The following is a 19,883-nucleotide window of genomic DNA, read 5'->3' on the forward strand; positions in this document are numbered from 1 at the left end:
GATACAAAAAGTGTCCAGAAAAGAGTGTATTTGACGTAGAAACTGTACATTTGAGGAGGTTGGGTAGGTGGGGTTGGGGGGGGGGGACTGTACATTGGAGGTGGGGGGGGGGGGGGGGGGGGGGCTGTACATTGGAGGTGGGGGGGGGGTTGGGTAGGGGGTGGGTGGGGGACACTGTACACTGTACATTGGAATACTGACAAAGCCATACTTGGTCATTTACTGTACAACAGGGTTAGGACATTTGCCAGTTTCGAATTGCAGTCTCCCGTAGGTGTTCTTTGAGAGTGTTTTTGAAAGTGGGATAGTGATTCACATTCCTTTTTGGGTAGGGCGTTCCACATTGATGTGGCATAATTGCGAAACATGTTTAGTCACTTGTTTGAGCCGAATCTGGGTTTAACATGATTTGTGGAGCTCCCTCTGGTGTTGTGATCGTGGTATTCACTGACCTTTGGGAAGTATTTTGACATGTACATGGGTACCTTGGTCGGTCGTGTAGTGTATCTTGTAGACCAGGCCCATTGCAAGTTGCTGTACTCTGTCGTCTACTCTAAGCCATCCTAAGTTGTCAAAGTGGTCAGGGGTGAGGTGGGTTCTAGGAGTCAGGTCAAGCAGTAGTCTGACCAGTTTGTTTTGAGATGTTTGTAATTTGGTTTTTAGTGCCTTTGAGGTGCTTTGGTACCATGAGGTGCAACTCAAGCATAGTCGTAGTGTGTGTATTGAGCTGTACTGTATTGTACCCCATTCTGCAATCTGTTAATAACATTTTCAATCAATCAATGGCACCAATGTACGCTCGCGCGCTAGTGCACAGTGACGTGAATGACCCTTCCTTCTTTTATAAACCGCCGGAAACAAATCAAACACACCCACGCGCTCCAAAAAAAAAAGAAAATCAAGCGAGCGCGCATGCGTGGTGTTGCACCTCTCTACTACAGTGGCCGCTGCGCATGCGTGGTGTTGCACCTCTCTATACTACAGTGGCCGCTGCACCGTCATCACCGCCGCTGCTACAAGAACAACCCTGACATTTAATAACCATGAGCTTCACGGTGGAAGAGAGAGGAAACCCCAACACGCTGAACTACCGCCTGTATTTCAGTAAGTAGCTGGTGTGTGTGTGTGTTATTATTACTTACTGGTCCCCTTTCCAGCGAGTTTGTTGTAAGTAACGTTAGCTCCTTTTTAATAAAGTCTGTCGTCTGGGCGCGGGCCACCCGCAAGTATCTCCCACGTGTCACCTCCTCTATTCATTCATTGTTGTTCGCACGACATTTGACGTTATAGCTTAATAATTCAACACATTTTCGTACGGGAAGTTCACGTTATCTCATCCAAACAGGTCGACGGTTATTGTCTAGTAGTTTTGGTCCGTTGGAATTAGTCTCAAACGGTTGAAATTCGTTCATGCCGGTTGCCATAGTAGCTATAGATCGAACTGATTGATTGAAAACTTTATTAACAGATTGCAGAATGGGTACAGTACAGCTCAATACACACAATTGTTAAGGGGATGCAGACCAGAGAAAGACTTTCGTCTTGTTTACATCAGGGTCCCCCATTTTCAAGTCATCAGGACATATACACAACATGACATATGATACAGATAGACCGTACTGCTACATCATCTATACACATTTATTTATGACATACCAGATTTGCAAATACAGTACTGTTTGTGATACAAAAAGAGTCCAGAAAAGAGAGTATATACATTTGACGTAAAAACTGTACATTGGAGGAGGTTGGGTGGGTGGAAAACTGATGTAACAGTACTGCTACATCTATACATTTATGACATCAACAATCTGTTGTTAAAGTTTTCAATCAATCAGCCGCCCACGGATATAGTCTTCGATCTAGATCGCCCGCAAGCTTAATAAAGCTGTCTCTTGGAACAGTTTGATGAACCAGCCGGTGAATCGGAATAATAAATAATTATTAAATGGTTTGATTACAATTGACAGGAAGCACCGGCATGCAAGGGAAGTAGGGCATTGGAGATTGGATTCTCAAAAGCTAGACGTTTGAAACCAATGACATCATCAGCCTTACACAGCACCTGTTATCGCTAGGTGTTGGTGAGACAACGCCCTCCATTAATGGGTGCAAGGCACCAGATGCACCCGAACCAACAGGAGGACTGTTTAGAGTTGTTGAACTCGGGTGCATAAGTGTTGAAACACTATGAATTGAAAATGGGGGACCCTGATGTAAACAAGACAAACATATTTCTCTGGTCTCACTGCAGCTGTACTGTATTGTACCCATTCTGCAATCTGTTAAATAAAGTTTTCATTCATTCAAACATAACATCATGGTTGGTTTAGAACGGAGATGCTATTAGATCTTGCGTCACCATGTTTGTTAATACAGATCAAATGATGCCAAATAGAATAATTTCACACTCTGGACTTGGACCTTGGCCTTGGCCCAATGGCCCCTACATTGAGCAGCCTGACACTTCTGTTTACCAGAGGGTATCGACTGGATGTACACACACTACCGTTCAAATGTTTAGAATCAGAAGTTTTTGAAATAAATTGATACGTTTATTCACCATGGTAGCATGAAATTGATATAAAAACATGTTCAAGACATGGATAATATTGTGGATAATATTATAAGAGCTAGGGGTGCACGATATTGATTTTTTGATATCGATACAGATAACTTTCTGCTCCTCAAGGTCAATACCGATAACCGATAATATATATATATAAATTGTATTATAATTTGATTTTTTATGTATATTCCTGTAGTTTTGACCTAACCAGATTTATCATGACATGAGCGTTACTACTATGAACAAAACAAAGCCAAGAGAACAGTTTTGACTCTTCAAATAAAGTGACTATATTTATTTTTCCAAATAAATATAATTCGAGTCAATCACAAAATTCACAATCCGTCAATGTCATTAACAATGTTTCCCTGAACAATGAGTGAACTAAAAACCAACGGGTATTGTGCTTTGTCAGCAGATAAAACATTTGACGCTATAGGAGAGGAGACTGTTGTGGTCTTGGTCCATGAAACAACTATTACTTGGCATTTATAGGACAGCACGCCTCAAAAAGAATTAAATAAACCAAACAAACATCACAGGTCCATATGTCCGTGGTGAAACTTACGTGCTGTGATTGCTGGCTGCTTTGTCACGTGTCTGGTGCGCCCTGCAATCACAGCTCTGTACTGTAAAATGCGGAAGCAGCCATTTTAGCGAAGGCTAGCTCAGTGATTTTTTTTACTCGTTTATAAAAATGATTTAAAATGTTTATTAGCAACGCCGAGCTTTCAAACCCCGCCGCGTGTGTGTGTGAAACCCTAATGGAACGCTGGTTACCTTTGAAATTTATATCTGATATATTTTGGACCCACCGCTAGCTTTTAAGCAGTGCTTGGTGGTGCAAATTAACCTGGCTACTACGGAGCAATAAGTGACTGCGTATTCAACCAAGGGTTGCATCACAGTCACAAAAGGGGCTAGATTTGCAGCAGCTTTAGCTGCTCGCGCGTCGTCGTAGGCTTTTAACACACCATCGTAGTGGTGGTGATGTTGCAGGTGACTTGTTAGGTTGGATGTGTTATAGCTTGTTGCCCTTTTCCCTCCTCGTGGAACTTCTGCATTGCATTTGTTACAAATAGCAAGCAAACTGTTTTCCTCTGAAACTTTGAAAAAGTCCCACACTACTGACGCCATCTTTGTTTTGTTTACTATCCGCGCTGCTTCTGAAAGTTACGTGACTACGTCACAGCCAGGCATGAGAAAGGGAGCGCTGGATTTGTGAAAAACTCCCTCTTCCTAAACCACACGCCATCAGTCGTACCACAGTACTGGCAACACGGGAGGAGCCTACAGTAAAAACAAACGCCCTTCATCCCAATCCACCCACACCGCATTTTTTTAACCAAAAAATATATTATATATTATCGGAGCTATCAATAATTTTATCTGGATGACGTCATAATTGCTGATAATTATCGACCCGATAATTATCGTGCATCCCTAATAAGAGCAGAAAGTGAGCGGCAGTAAACAATTTCTGAGTCCAAAGCTGAATAGAAATGATCATAGATTTATTTCCTCATATGGCCATACAAGGATGCTCAGTTCATAATCAGAAACCACAGTGTACACAAGCGTCTGACCAAGAAGTGAGAGCGAGCTCTGGTCAAACATACAATTAAATAAATACATGAAATGACGTCTATGATAAAGAGGTAAACAAAAAAGGCTCTGTTAGGGCAATTAATAACACGACTATTATGGCTCTGGCATAGAAGAATAACAGCTTCGTCTAACAGTTCCCATAACCTTGGGGTCTCTAAAGAGACACACACCCTGTGACCTACTAGTCTGGGCCTTTATGATAGAATACACATTGTAACACAGATGTATAATGATGACATGATAATATTTTCTACGACAATAATGTTACAAACTTATTTCTAATCCTCAAATGTGCAGCAATGACAGCTTTGCAGACCATAGCCGCCGTTCTAGCCGCCTGGTTCTCAGGATATTCCGGTGAAGTCTTGCCCCATGCGTCCTCCTGGGTGCGGTTGGCTTGTAGGGCACGTGTCACGGACCTTACAGTCAGCTGTTCCCACAAAAGCTCGATAGGATTCAGGCCAGTCCGCCAGAGAGACCATGGTCCTGCCGTCTGCTCCTTCTCAAAGTCGTTTTTATTTTATATTTTTTGGTAGATTTTTATTTGTTTGTACTACCGGGCAGTCCGGTAGAGGGAGAGAGAGAGGAAGAACGGGAAACAGAGCGGAGGGGAAGACATTCGGCAAAGGACGCCGGGTCCGGGAATCAAACCCGGGTCGGCCGCTTCGCGACACAGCGCGTTACATGGGTCGCCACTTGGGTGCCCCTCCAAGTAGTTTTTGAGTGATTTAAGATTAAGAGGCGTTCGGTTCGTTGTCCTGCTGCATGATGAAATTGGCACAGATTAACCCTATAAAGCCTACAGAGACAAAGGGTCGCCTGGGCATAGTCTTATCATTTTGCCTATTCTTTGAGTCCGTATATAAAGTGTTGTACATTTTATGATTCAGGGGAACCTACGTGTTAGTTCTGGTGCAGTGTAAAGTCACCATCATACATTACCAGTTAGCATATACTATTTGACATAAAAAAATATTTTTCTTTTTAAAACGCCCAGTGAGAAAAAACCTTGTTTTGTTGAATAACTATAGTTTACCAGGGAATTATTATTCCTTCAACATGGAACCATTTGCACCATGAAATCTGGTGCAAATACACCTTTTCCTCAATGAGTGACAGCCATTTATTTAGATAATGTTCTGTATTCTTTTTAGCAGACAATGTGAAAATATACCAATTTCAGTGTTGCCTTCATTTAGGGCTGGGCGATAAAACGATAACGATAATTATCGCGATATATCTTTCCTCGTTGATATGAAACGTGGTACGTCCAGTGGTTTTTTAACATTTGTATTGTGACCTGCAACAGGGCAGATTTAAAACCAGAGACGGTGGACAGACTTGTCTTTCTTGCCTGCAACTTAAAGTAATGGCTTTGCTCGTCCAAATGACAATACTGACCAAATTGAGATTTATCAACTCCCCTGGAGCCACAGCCACTTTTTTTTGGTACTTTCGCTTTCAAACCAGCAGCAGCCTGAGTGTGGGGCTGTAACACTAAATATGGCGGCAACGACAAAGAATTGCTGTAAAATAAACATACATTTGTTGTTTAAATAATAATAATAATAAAAAAATTTAAAAAAAGTTTAATACTAATAAAAATATCGATAATTATCTATATTATCGGAGGGGGACTGTTGCTCAACTAGGGGGTGGTCCGGAGGGGGACCGTGGCCCCCACCTGGAAGGCAAAAAATGCGCTATATGGAAAGCGATTTGCTGTTATTTCCGGCTGTCTCGTCAACCCCCCCCCCCCCTCCCCCCGGGTTCTCCGCGCCAAACACGGCAGCGGTAATACGCATACGTCTGTCTCAAAGAGTCCTGCATGTATAACAAATGCGCATGTTGGTGAATTTATGACTGTGTGCCATTATTACTATCAATGTAATAATTGTGGAATATTACTATAATGAGCTGTATGTGTATGAACCAAGCATCCTTTGTGAAGCACTTTGGTTGACAAGTGTCATGTTTAAATGTGCTATATAAATAAATTTGATTGATTGATTGATGCATCGGTTTCCAAGCTTTCACTGCAAAGAAAATAAAGAAATGCATGGTGCTGCTGCCACGGTGTCATTATACCATGTTTAGGGGAAGCCCTGCTAATTGTGTTGTTTGATCTTCATCCCTCACAGAAAATGCTGATGGCAAGTACGTCTCACCATTCCATGACATACCAATGTATGCCGACGAGGGCCAGGTACAGTAGCCTACCACCACCTCACCCCTATCCCAGTACAAACCAGTTATATAACGATACCACTGGGTGAGCGACTGGGCGTACAGTAGCCGACCACCTCACCCCTATCCCAGTACAAACCAGTTATATAATGATACCACAGGGTGAGCGACTGGGCGTACAGTAGCCCTACCACCACCTCACCCCTATCCCAGTACAAACCAGTTATATAACGATACCACAGGGTGGGCGTCTGGGCGTACAGTAGCCGACCACCTCACCCCTATCCCAGTACAAACCAGTTATATAACGATACCACAGGGTGGGCGTCGGGTGACGTGAAAACTAGGGATGTGCATGATTGACTAAAAATCATTTTCGAATAGTCTACTGTTCTTAAGACCGAACATTTAGATCAATTAGGCTATGCAAATTAGGCTGCCTCTAAATAAAAAATTATTATATATATATATTTTTCGACTGACATGAAAATCGAATGTGGAGAGAGACTGGCACGACTATTAGAAAATTCTAACTTAGAATTAAACCTGAAACCTGTTGAAGTGAAACACTTCAGGTTAATACCTTCTAGTATCCTCTCTTGTCTATTGGAAGTGTTGCATCTGAATTGAAAGCCTGTGTGTGTGTGTGTGTGTGTGTGTGTGTAATGGATGCCAGGGGCATAGTCTGCGTGTCGAGGCCACGGCCTTTACTCTCAAAACGTTTCCATACCGTGCCGGATTATCTCTTTATCTTATCTCCCAGGAATATGTAATGCAATGGAGATTCTTTTCCAATAAATGACACATCTAGCATGTTAAATGTGGCAAGTTGTCACACGCGTGTCAGACCGTGAGTCTGTAGGAACAATGGGCCTCATTCACAAAATGTTGCACCATCAAAATTGATGGGTGTACTTGGGGACACTTCCCATGACTATATGACTATGTTTAGACTGCAGGCGAAAGTGGCCCGGATCTGACTTTAGCCTTTTTACAAATGTACAAATGCCAGTGTATATAGAGGGCCAACCAAGGACACTGTGAGGAGTGTCGTATCTATCATTAGTGATGAATCTGAGGGCAGAGTGATATACAGAGTCCAAGGATTTAATTTGAGGCTGCAGCATGCCCATAAATTACATCACCCTAGTCTGAGACTGATAAGAAAACGTAATTAACATAAACTGGCACAAGCATCCTATTTAGGTACAATTGAGAGAGACTCCTGTGCACATTTCATGAACCACATGTTTGTCTTTAGTCGGCTCCTCTCTAAAGAACAAGATCCATTTTAAGAGGTTTTGTGAATGAGGCCAATAATTTTTTTTAACAGTACCAAAATGTGGTGGATCTCACGTGATTAGGTCGGTATCCTTAAAAGTAACCGGATTAATCGGTACCCATCCCTAATCATCACTCCTCTGTACTGTTTATTCACCAGAACATCTTCCACGTGGTGGTGGAAGTCCCAAGATGGACCAACGCTAAGATGGAGGTACGACTTCCTGTTGTCGCATTCCTTAACCGGTTTTTCCACATGGAAGCCCTTTGATGATCTTTAAAAGATATATATAGAGATAATTAATTTGTATTTTATTGGATTTCTTCAGCACAACCTGGACATATCATTAACATCCAGTGAAACACAGATACGCAAACACAACAAAACAAGATGAGACGATAATACAGAAAGATAGAATAAGTAAGGGATAATGTATAGCTACGCAGTGAAGGTCAATTATTTTGCGACAATGACCTCGTATAGCTATACATTATCCCGCTTATTACAGGGCTAACTTACTAACAATATACGCAACATTTTAGACCATCGACAAGACGAGATCAAATGCAGACGCAGTTGTTCTGTGGCTCCTCTGTCATCGCCGGCAGGTGTGTGGACTTGATTGCACCTGATGTAGTGCAGCTGTGCATATGCTGAGCTTAGCTTTCGTGACTGCGATCAAAATGCTTGATTGTGATTGGTCAATAGCGCTATGTTGCCCCTAACAGCGGTCATTATTGCGTGTTGCCCATAGCAGCGGTGAATTATTGAGAAATAATTGACCGCTGTTAGGGGCAACCGAGCGCTATTGACCATTCATAATCAAATATATAGAATAATAATAACACTAGTGACTAGGGGTGTAACGGTACACACCTATAATATTGAATTCCATTCAATATAAAGGTGCTGTAAGTGGTATTTTCTTTACATTCCAGCAGTCATCACTGATGTGGAGTGTGGTCAGTAACATGGGTCTCTCAGTCCCTCCAATCAGGAGAGGGTTTTTTATTTAACTAGTTTCAAGGACACATTTGCTTAAAACTAGTTTGTATTTCTTATTTTTGTCGGACCATTTTTGCAGTGTGGAGTTCTCTCTCCTGATTGGATAAAGTGGGAAGGGATACCAGGAAATGTATTTTCTGTTTACTGCAGAGCGAAGGAACTGAGAGACCCATGTTACTGACCACACACTCTAGATGAGAAAAATACCATGTACAGTCTTTACTTTTTAATAAGACTGAATCATTAAGGTGAGCGGTGCTCCGGTTCAGCCGAGTTACACCGTCTCCTGCTGCTCTGCAGTGGCGTAAGGAGTGACGGGTTCTGTTTGTTTTCAGTTACACCACCGCCTGCTGCTGCTCTGCAGTAGGGCTGGGCGATTAATTGATTTTATCGATTAATTAGAATTAATGATTTAGGACGATAAAAAAAGCAAGTTATTGCACTATTAATCCCAATAGGGACATTCATCTTTGTTTGATCAAGAGTAACCTTTTATATATTATATATATATATTTTTTTTTAAGTGAAGATTGGTGAAAGTTAGGTTTGCACTTCAATCCCAATAGGGACATTCATCTTGGTTTGATAATCTTTTTGTGTAAAAAAAAAAAAACTAAGCTTATTTGAATGATTTCCTTGGCGTTTCTAGTTTTTAACACTTTAGTTGCCAAATGACGAGTTTAGGCGTCCTTCCCCGCCATGCTCAAGTTGCAGAAGACGCCGTAACTCGTCTTTGATATCAATATTTCAAAAATCTGTGATCGGAATCATATTTCCTTTCTGGGGCCCTGAGACACAAGTGTGATCTCCTCTCAATCCTCTAGCGGTTCAAGACAGATCGAAAAAACGGATGTTACCTTTAACCCGGCAGGACTCACTCCATATGTGGTCCGGGCACTCGCTAATGTTAGAGAGACTCAGTCTTCACACAGTGAACATCGATCGCTGCAAATAACTCGAAAAAACAACATTATTTGGACGTATATATTATTATACAACCTGGAAATGGACTGAGTATTTCAACATCCCATAATGGAAAACTGTCTACCCCACGCTGATCGCCCAACGGCCCGCGGAGACTGGGGTGAGTTTTAGCGTGTAATAATACCGTGTTCGACACTAACTGCTATGATGAACATTTGACCCACATTAGATGAATGGTAAAACGTTGCCCACGGAATTATAAACGATCCCCCGCCCATCCGGTCAATATCAGATGATACGTAGAAACTTCTAGAAGTACATCCAATTGAAATTTTTGATCTCGCACAGATTCCTACCAAACTGTATTTAATCATCAATATAATGTATTTGGGGCTATAAATCACGTTCTGGAGAAAGCTGCAGAAAGAGATGAAAACATACTTATACTTTAGATCATATTTTAGTATGAATATGTGAATGAAAAGGTTTAACGTTGCTACACCATGAACAATACATATAGGACCTTGAATGGGCCCTAATAATGGCAATCTAGCAATAGAATTTAAAAAGTTATAGCCCTGCAAAGAAGGGGAACTTCTCCATGTTAAATAGAGCTGGCAACGGATGGTATATCATGAATTTAACCTTAGGCAATCAAAGTGTTAAGAGAAAAAAATCGGATGTGGTGTGAAAAAATCTGAGATAAAACTTTTAGGCCATATCGCCCAGCCCTACTCTGCAGTGGCCAAAGGAATGATGGGTTCTGTTTGCTTTCAGATTGCCACAAAAGACCCCCTGAACCCAGTGAAGCAGGACGTGAAGAAGGGGAAGTTGCGTTACGTCGCCAACGTTTTCCCACATAAAGGCTACATATGGAACTACGGAGCGATACCCCAGGTTAGTTACTCTTTCGTTTAATATCAATCCCTGTCTTCTGAGCCGTTCAGCCATTGTGTAGTGTGCTGTGTGCCTGGTGCCAGTGTATGGCAGCCATTGAGCCTGCGTAGCCCAAGGTTGGGTGCTACCAGTGGTGGTGAAGGAGGCTATTTCCACCCTACATTGTAAAGCGCTTTGAGTGTCTAGAAAAGCGCTATATAAATGCAAGTAATTATTATTATTATATGTCTCTACAGACGTGGGAGGACCCCGAGCACAAAGATGGAGACACAGGTTGCTGTGGTGACAACGACCCCATCGACGTCTGTGAGATCGGTACCAAGGTACGGCGATTCATAATGATTGTGTATCGTTCTGAGCCTCTGACCCAAGGTGGGAGCAGGGTAGAAGGGAACCCCAACCTGAGCATTGCACGAGTAAAATTATCGCCGTGTGTGTATACAGGGTATCTGCGGGGTATTAAAAAGTATTAAATTCATAATTCTCAATTTAAGGCCTTAACACTTTCAGTGCCGTTCACGGATAAACACGTTTCTGGCGCCCGCCGGTTGAGTGCCAATCACTGATTAACACGTTTCTGGATCGTTGTTTCTTTTATTCGCTATTTTCATTGATAATTCATCGGGGCAGGCTATCCTGAATGGGTCTGAGATCGCAAATGTCCAATACCGCCGCCTAACGCCTTGTGGCCGCTATTGCACATCATTGGATTCTCTCTGGCTCAGCCTGTATGTTGATCTAACAAATCCAGTCCAGGTTTTCCTACTCGGGCAGTAGCAACTTTTTTTTTTTTTTTTTTGATATTTTTTGCACAAATCTCTCCAATATTCAAAACATCTCTTTCCACATCATCATATGCAATTTCCAGGATTTGCCTTTTTCTTTTTTGTAAGAACATACAAAACATGTAAAGGACTCATACAAATACATTAACAACTGACATGGAAAATAAAAAAAGACTTACGAAAAAAGAAAAATACTATACTATACATTATGCGTATACATCCCTGATATATATACTTTGCATGTAGACCGAACTACCTTCGAGCAGGTATGTGCTGCATCCTCTATCGGGATGCCACCCTTCTCCATATTGCATGTGAGAGAAAGCGCCCCAGACACATGCAGTTGTGCATGATAACATGCATGCACGCATGTCTCCAACACATGTATGTGGGTACGTGTATAGTAGCAACCTTTATAACAACATGGATTGGAGAGAATCAAGCACCGTGGATTCATGTATTTTCGTGGATTATCTTGGCAACACGATCGAGATCAATACTTGGAATGGCGATCAGATAATTGGATTATTCTTTTTGCAGTACATCCTAGTCAAGGTAAGGGCTATATGTTATCAATCTTGCGTTGATCCAAGCATGCCTTTACTGTGATCCGTGTGTGTCCTGTAACGTTACTCCACAACATATGCCGTTGGTGACAATCGAAGCATAACCCCCCCCCCCCCTTCATGCATGCATGATGAAACATAATACCGATAATCTAGCGTTTATTTCAGATTGATTGTTGATCCAAGCGTTTCCTGGGATTACACAGAATTACTCTAAAACTATACTCCTATTTGCCACGGTATAAAACGGGAATGTATTGATCTGTTTTTTGCATGTTGACCGGAAGAAACTCAATGACAATCGACTATTAGATCCATAGCTATAATATTTAATATAGTTTTAGCACTGCAAACACCGGCATGTACCCCCGTTCATTACAGCGCTGGCACACACGGCCATACGCCCACAGCGAACTCTGGCGCCCAATGTGTTAAAGGCTATTAAAAAGTCTTAAAGTATTAAATTCTAAATTCTCAATTTAAGGCCTTAACACATAGACTGCTGTTCACGTAGATCTACGTTTCTGTGGCCCGACCGTTGAGTGCCGGACATGTAGATCCTAGCTGTGATGAACTCTGATTGGCCTCTCCTAGGTGTGTTCCCGCGGAGAGGTGATCAAGGTGAAGGTCCTCGGGGTCTTGGCGATGATCGACGAGGGCGAGACTGATTGGAAAGTCATCGCAATCAACGTAGAGGACGACGAAGCCAAGGACTTGAACAGTAAGCTGCAGCTGCACGTGCTCAGAACACCGGTTCACTATTGGCTAATTCACTGAGTCACTCGTGACACCGTTGTCATGGGGATTGTGTGACTAACCCATATTGCATCTCTTATTACCCTGAAACAAACTTTTCAGTTTGTTTCACAGCTGGATGAATCATTCACATGGCACGTGTAGTTTTGATTTCTGGACAAGCTTCCACCTGGAAGGTTCCCCTCGACCCAAAAAACACATGCCATCGCTCTGATTGAATTCTTAGCTTCTCATTTTAACCACGACACAGGTACCTGCAGCTCTGTCTGTGTTTGTGTTGCTTTTCTTTTGTCTGTCTCTTGCGCCTATATGGTGTTTGTACTGTGTTGTCTTGTTGATTCAGTTTTTTTTATTGCAACCATGGTAAACACGACTTTAAACTGTTAAAACAGTCATCCAGAACTATTTTATTGCACTATTTTACTCTTTTTATTATCGTCTATTTTTTTAAACTGAATCAAACTATAAACAAGGTGGCCTATTGGGATGTTGGATGCTAATTGGGGCTGCACAATTAATCAGAAAAAAAACGCGATCTCGATTCATAGACCTATGCAATCTCATTTCTAAATTATGACTTTAAAATATATATTTTTTTTTACATGCATTTCTTTTAATTATATATATTTTTTTACTTAACTTTTTAAAATGATGACGAAAGATACGAATCGTGTGAGAATCGTGATCTCAATTCGTGATTCACATTTTTAGCAAGAATCGTGCAGCCCTAATCCTAATGTGTGAAACTGATTTTAAATGTCTGCACTTTTTTCTGTTGTGAAGCACTTTGAGCTGCGATTTTTTTTGTATGAAAGGTGCTCTACAAATAACATTTATTATGAATTGATCAAATTGAAAACCGAGTGGAGCCCAACCCTGTATCCTCTGTGCTCAGACATCGACGACGTCCGGAGACTGAAGCCCGGCTACCTGGAGGCCACGGTGGACTGGTTCAGGAGGTACAAGGTCCCCGACGGCAAGCCAGAGAACCAGTTCGCCTTCAACGGAGAGTTCAAAGACAAGGTCTCTCCACCTCAGTCCTGCTCGTTCACCGTTCTCAGGCTACACGACAGATTTGATTTGATTTTATTACGGATCTCCATTAGCTGGTGCCATAGCAACCAGCTAGTCTTCCTGGGGTCCACACAAAAAAAACATACAAAAACAATTATTATTGCAAAAACTAAATTATTTAAAAGTCGGTACTCGACACACAATGCATAATGAAACTAACAATTAAGATGGCTAAAATTACATGCAAGCACAGAAACGGAAAACAAACAAAACAAAACAAAATACTTTACAGTGTTAAATACACATTTTTCAGATTATTTTAAAAAGTGAATCTACTGTAAATGCAGCAGAGGTTTTGAGGCAGGTTATTCCAAAGAGTTAATGCTCTAAAAATAAAATCTCCTTAAAGCGTTGGTTTTAGGACCTGGCAATTCAAGCTGCCCACTACTGGAACCTCTAGTGTAATGCTCATGCACAGTATTACTAAAAACAATCTGTTTATGTATAAAAACAGGTATTTTACTGCTCATGACCAACTTGAACAGCACCAGTATATTAAAAGACAATCTATTTTCAACACAGGAAAACACAACGTTGCATTTTCACTCGTGAAATACACAGTCGGGTTAGACGACGCGTTGTCTCCTGAGCTCTCCTCGTTGCCAGAAGCCTAGGCCTGAGCGTGCGCGGGCAGGCACTTGGCGAGAGCACAGCTATAAACGCAGAGCGCGCACGTGTGTGCACGTGTGAGCGACTCGAGTCGCGAGTGTGTGTAAAAGCACAGCCCCGCTCCTCCTGCAGAGAGAGACGAGATAGAGAAAACGTTTAAATTCCTCGGAAAAAACCTAATTTCTCGAGTACCGATAGCAGAGCGGTTAAGTAAAAAAAAAAGAACTCAGTGACGTGGACGTTGGTGTCTAGGGCACGCACCCGCGAGGTTAGATGGCACCGTTCCAAGGGACTTTTGAAAACACCTTTTTGAGCGCTGCCGTAGTCGGGCGCTAAATGCCAGCTAAAAACGCCGTTTGCCATTCGACTTGGACGTGCAAACGAAATCATTCGAAAATGCAACGTTGTGGTTTTCCTGTCGTGTAACCAGTGGTGCGTTATTGAAATCATCTGGGGTGACACGCACCACGTGCACGCGCGCTCCCGGCGCGTGCGCGCGCTCCCGCGAATGCGCATTTAATGTCCCCTCGCTTGGGCACAGACTAAAGACAGTGCCTAATTGCCTCTACGAATGGAATGTAACACGTCTTCACAACATGTTAGGTGTGAATGTGTCTGAGAACGTATTTAACACACCTGACGACCGGCGCTATTGATATGCAAATAGCGAGTGAGCTTGCACACCGTGCTACCCCGTCCCATGAACAACGCATGCCTGCGTGTAACCCTGGCATCGCGCTCCATAGAATATGTTTAGATGGACTGCAGCTGTTTTCTATTCCGCCTTCCCTCACCAACCTGAAAGGTGCCGCCAGGTTAAGTTTTTCTTTCCGACACGGACCAAATGCCTGACGGGTTGGTGAATGTGTGTGAATTGTGCAAGGTCTCGAACATCGAGTTGCTCAATAAGAGTCCAGTTGCTACATCCATGGCTGCGTTTCAACTGCTTCACTGGGTCTGCTGCTCCGTTCCAGTGTTGGCCTTTCTTTAGAATAGAAATACTTTATTTACCTAAATGTAAACATTTAGGTAATCAGAAACGAAAGTCACAAATGGGAATAACGATATAGAATTAGAGAAATAATAAAGAATAAAATACGGTCCGGGATATACATTCTAAAATATAAAATATACAGTAAAATGTAGAGGGGAAAAGATTTGGCTCAAAAGTCATCCTCTCTCTCCACACCTCAGAGTCCTTAAGGGAACAGTCGAATATGTATTTTCACACAGATGTATAGATAACATTCCCATCACACCTTTCACTACCACACTACAGACTGTTAACCTAGATACGTAAAAGGTGAAAGACAGCAATGCTGATTTGGCTAAATGACATCCAGCCATTTTTTTTTTAAACCACTTTTAGTCAGGCGAGTGTCATGGTTTCACAAATTATTTTGCACAGCAGCTCGCGCAGGTAGCGTGCATTTTTTTTATACAAGAAAATTAAATAAAAGGGATAAAATAAATATATACCGTATATAAATATATATGCAAATCTATAGATTCCTATTATACCATATATACATACAATACACTTACCGGTACAATAAACGTACAGTACCTAAAGAATTGAGAGAAAAAAATTATATACATACACACACCCTAAACAAAGAAATTGTATGAGGTAGTTCATGCTGCTCATAATAATCTTTTTTATTTAGATAATCAATTGTTGCTTCTTTTCTCTCAGGACTTTGCCCTTGAAACCATCAAGAGCACACACAACTTCTGGAAAACTCTCATCTCCCAAAAAACCAACACAGCTGGATTGAACTGGTAAGTTGATGGTTACAGGAATAGCTTGTCTAAGTCTGTCCAAGTGTTTTTGGTTATTGATATATTGGGGGTAGAAATTGTTCACCATTGTCGGCGATGCCAGTGGAAGTCTATTGGGGCCCAAACTAATTTATCAAATTAATAATGGAAAGAAGAAAAATATGACGCTTCCTGTTTCACAACAAAGTAAATTCTATGGTAAATTTCCTTAACCATTAATATCCAAAAGAATATTTTTGAATGGACTGAAATTACTTCCAATTTGACAAATCAAATGGCCCACTTTAATTTGCACATGATCATAAAACACACATCCAAAAACTAAACCGTTTTGCACACATTTGGTTTGAAAGTGACCGTCTCTCTTCTCATGACAGTCTCTCTTCTCATGTCTCTCTTCTCATGTCTCTCTTCTCATGACCGTCTCTCCTCATCACCGTCTCTCTTCTCAACACACTTCAGCAAAAACACGTGTGTGTCGTCCGGCGACAGCCCCCACTGCTGTTCAGCGGATGAGGCCAAGGGTGTCGTGGACGAGGTGAGTAGCGTCCTATTCTTCTGTTGCAGTGTTTTCGGTGTCGTTCAGCTACATCGTCATGTCACACCCCCGTTTTCACTTCACATGCATGCATTCATTGAAAATGTATCCGTGTTTCTCTCCACTCTTCTAGACGAGCCCATGTGGAACGGAAGACCCGATCCCCTCGTCAGGTAACTTCCCCGTCGACTAGTGGGCTTGAACTGGGCTTCTTGTAAGGGATACACAGGGAAACCTCTCGGCAGACACGTAGGCCCATGGGGGGGGGGGGGGGGCGTGTGTAACTTAACTTAACCGCAGTAACTATGCAAACTGTGAAACTGAGAAAAATGGCTTTAAAGTTCTTTGACTATCCAGTGATTTTGTAGTTACTGCAATTCTGTATACCCTTTTTCTCTAAAAACTGAGCAAGATTGAACTCAGGGAAAACGTTGTCACAAGATCAATTTCACTTATAACTCTACTCTGAAAATGTGGTCTTGTAAAGATCCAGGGTCCATCGTGTCCATAGAGGGCTGAGGCTGCCTGTTCCATTGGCGATAAATCCACAAAGTCTTTTAACCAATTGGCAGAAATAACTACCGTTTGGTTTGTGCAACTTCCAACTCCTTCTTCCTCAGCTTCTCTGGTAATTCTGGTGGTCAAGCAGAGGAGTTGGAATAGAAGAACTTTATTGATCCCGAGGGAGATTCAGCAGAACCACAGATCGCTCGCAATGAACATTTAGTTGGTCAAGAATAGGAATGAGAATATAAAATACAAAGTCTAAAATATGTATATACATTCTGAAATATACAGTCCGACAATATATAGTAAGATGTACAGTAAAATATAAATGTCCAGGAAGGTATACCTATAGTAACTAACTACTAACTAACTACTAACAATTGACAAACTAAATACTTTTCAAACATGCTCCTTCATATACAAGTTCATTAACAATGGGCAAGATCTTCCTGATACCTTCCATAGTTTCTTCATCTTTTCATCAGAAATGCACTCGTATCCAACAAACCATAGTAATAAACTCCACTTACCTTTCTGTCGGACAACTAGCCATCAATTCAACATTAGCTTTAGACGTCCTGAACTCTGGAACACTCTAAGTTCATCATTGAGGTCAACAACCTCCTTATCTATATTTAAAAAACAACTAAAATCTAATTTAATTTCATCATAAATCATCAACATATTAAGTTACTCCTGTGCATCAGTGTTACATCTATATGGCTGCTTGTTCTTTTTCTTCATTATATACTGTTCATATGTTCTCCTCTCCTTTACCTTCTTGTACTTTTTCACACAAAAAAGGAAATAACTGTTATATAACTCGTTATTGGCTCGTGTCAACCTTCCATTTGTTCCGCTATAGTGTCTGACTTATGTCTCTGATCTTGTTTATTTTATATGAACTTTTATGAACAATGGGATGTGAGTGGAACTTTGTACAAGCCCTTTGGGCTTCGTTCCCTCCTAGCACTGTTTTAAAAAAAAAATTGTGCTAAATAAATGGAATAAATGTATAAATGGAAGATATACAGGGATTTCCTCTGTGCTCAGTGAGGCTCCGTGAAGCGCTGTACAGTCTGATGGCTGTAGTTGCCTCAGTTGTTTTTCTAATCACATGAGAACACTTTGTTGCCAGGAAACTTTGGAATAGATTTATAAAAATGTTTACCCCGTCTCTCTTGCTGCAAATACACAAGGTGGCCATTTTGCTCTCATGTCATGTCCAAATAATGCGTAATTCTTTATTGCCTATATTTATTGTAACGTGTAATATAACCGAGGGCACACGGAGACCCTCATCTGCACCTTTGTTTACACCGTTTATTTCTCTCATTTTTATATTCAGATCTAATTTTATTGCCTATATTTGTCTTTCTACTATTACCCTGCCAATACCCCCTCCCCCCTCCCCCATGCTGCTATGACGCCCGAATTTCCCCCAAGGCGATCAATAAAGGAATATCTTATCTATCTTATACTATTGTATCGGCACCCTAACGCAACGTTTTTCTTTTCTATTTTCAGTGGAGAAATGGTTCTACTACGAGAGGAAGTAACAAAGCAGCTCGTTGGAACGGACCAGGCTGCCTCTTCTTCAGAAGGCCTCTTCTTCTTCCTCTTCCTCTGAAGGCACAAATGACGATGACTCACTTGTGACCACCGTTGACCATATTCACAAGGTGGCCATTTTGCTCTTATGTCGTGTTCAGGATTCGGGATTCCTTTCCAACCCTGAAGCCAAACCTGAGCATGACTTAAAGCTACCCCGTCATCGTCATTCCCTGTTCCCAGGGTGGGAAGGAATCCCAACCTGAGCATGAGGAAAATGGCCGCAGTGTGAATATGGTCAATAGATGTGATTGATTGATTGAAAACTGTATTAACATATTGCAGAATGGGTACAATACAGTACGGCTCGATACAAAACAAACTGCTAAGAGAGGATACAGACCAGAAAAATACTTTTGTCTCGTTTACGTCGGGGTCGCCCATTTTCAATTAATCATGACATTTATGACATACACGACAAACTGATATACAGAACTGTGTAGTAAGAAGAGATCATAAAAAAATATATACATCCGAAGGGGGAGAAACTGTACATTGGGCAGCGGATGACGACGATTGTCCTTCCTGACTGGAGATATTGGATAGATACTGTAGAGGGGAAAAGTTGAGTTGTACTTGACGTCTTGGGCAATTGATTTCCACTTATTTAATAAAGATTCCTTTGGAGATTCACTGTTAAATGGATGTCACGGGTAGTTTCCTGCATAGCTACATCATGTGTACGATATAATATGATCTCGACTGCTTTAATAAAGCTTTTCTGTTAAGTTATTGATGTTTAAAAGATCGGTTTCAGTTGGAAATAAAACGTCATTGCATACTTCAATTGTGTGTACTGTATCATAAATCAATCGTAAGTAATAATACACTTTATTTATAGCACCTTTGATGCAAGCATTGCAGCCCAAAGTGCTTCACAGTGACGTAGACATAAAATGGACATGAGCATAAAATAAAGTCATAATTATAGACTGACATAAAATGAGCAGAGAATTGACATTATGTAGAGTATAGATATTATTTACTGCTACCTGTATGGACTACAACTGACTGTTAGTGATTATAACAAAGTATATTGCCTCAGCCTTTGATACAATTCCTGACAACATGTTACGCCTAATATTAGTTTCATGATGAAAAGGTTTGTGATGTTGAATTAAAATGTGTTTTCGATTATCAAGAACATGATTACACTCAAGGTTTAGGAGGTCAAACAAATCCG

The 19,883-nt window shown here is 41.3% G+C and overlaps 1 protein-coding gene across 1 annotated transcript; it reads left to right on the forward strand.

Moving 5' to 3' along the window:
- Positions 1 to 968: 968 nt before the first annotated feature.
- Positions 969 to 19,487, forward strand: ppa1b (inorganic pyrophosphatase 1b). Its single transcript, XM_084321150.1, has 11 exons — positions 969 to 1,104; positions 6,319 to 6,383; positions 7,806 to 7,859; positions 10,353 to 10,472; positions 10,709 to 10,795; positions 12,418 to 12,544; positions 13,475 to 13,602; positions 15,959 to 16,044; positions 16,507 to 16,582; positions 16,716 to 16,755; positions 18,617 to 19,487. The coding sequence occupies exons 1-11, from the start codon at positions 1,044 to 1,046 to the stop codon at positions 18,646 to 18,648; spliced, it is 876 nt and encodes a 291-aa protein (XP_084177276.1). The 5' UTR covers positions 969 to 1,043; the 3' UTR covers positions 18,649 to 19,487.
- Positions 19,488 to 19,883: the final 396 nt, after the last annotated feature.

This window comes from Notolepis coatsorum (assembly GCF_963971535.1).
Source record: "Notolepis coatsorum genome assembly, chromosome: 9".
NCBI classification, from domain to species: domain Eukaryota; kingdom Metazoa; phylum Chordata; class Actinopteri; order Aulopiformes; family Paralepididae; genus Notolepis; species Notolepis coatsorum.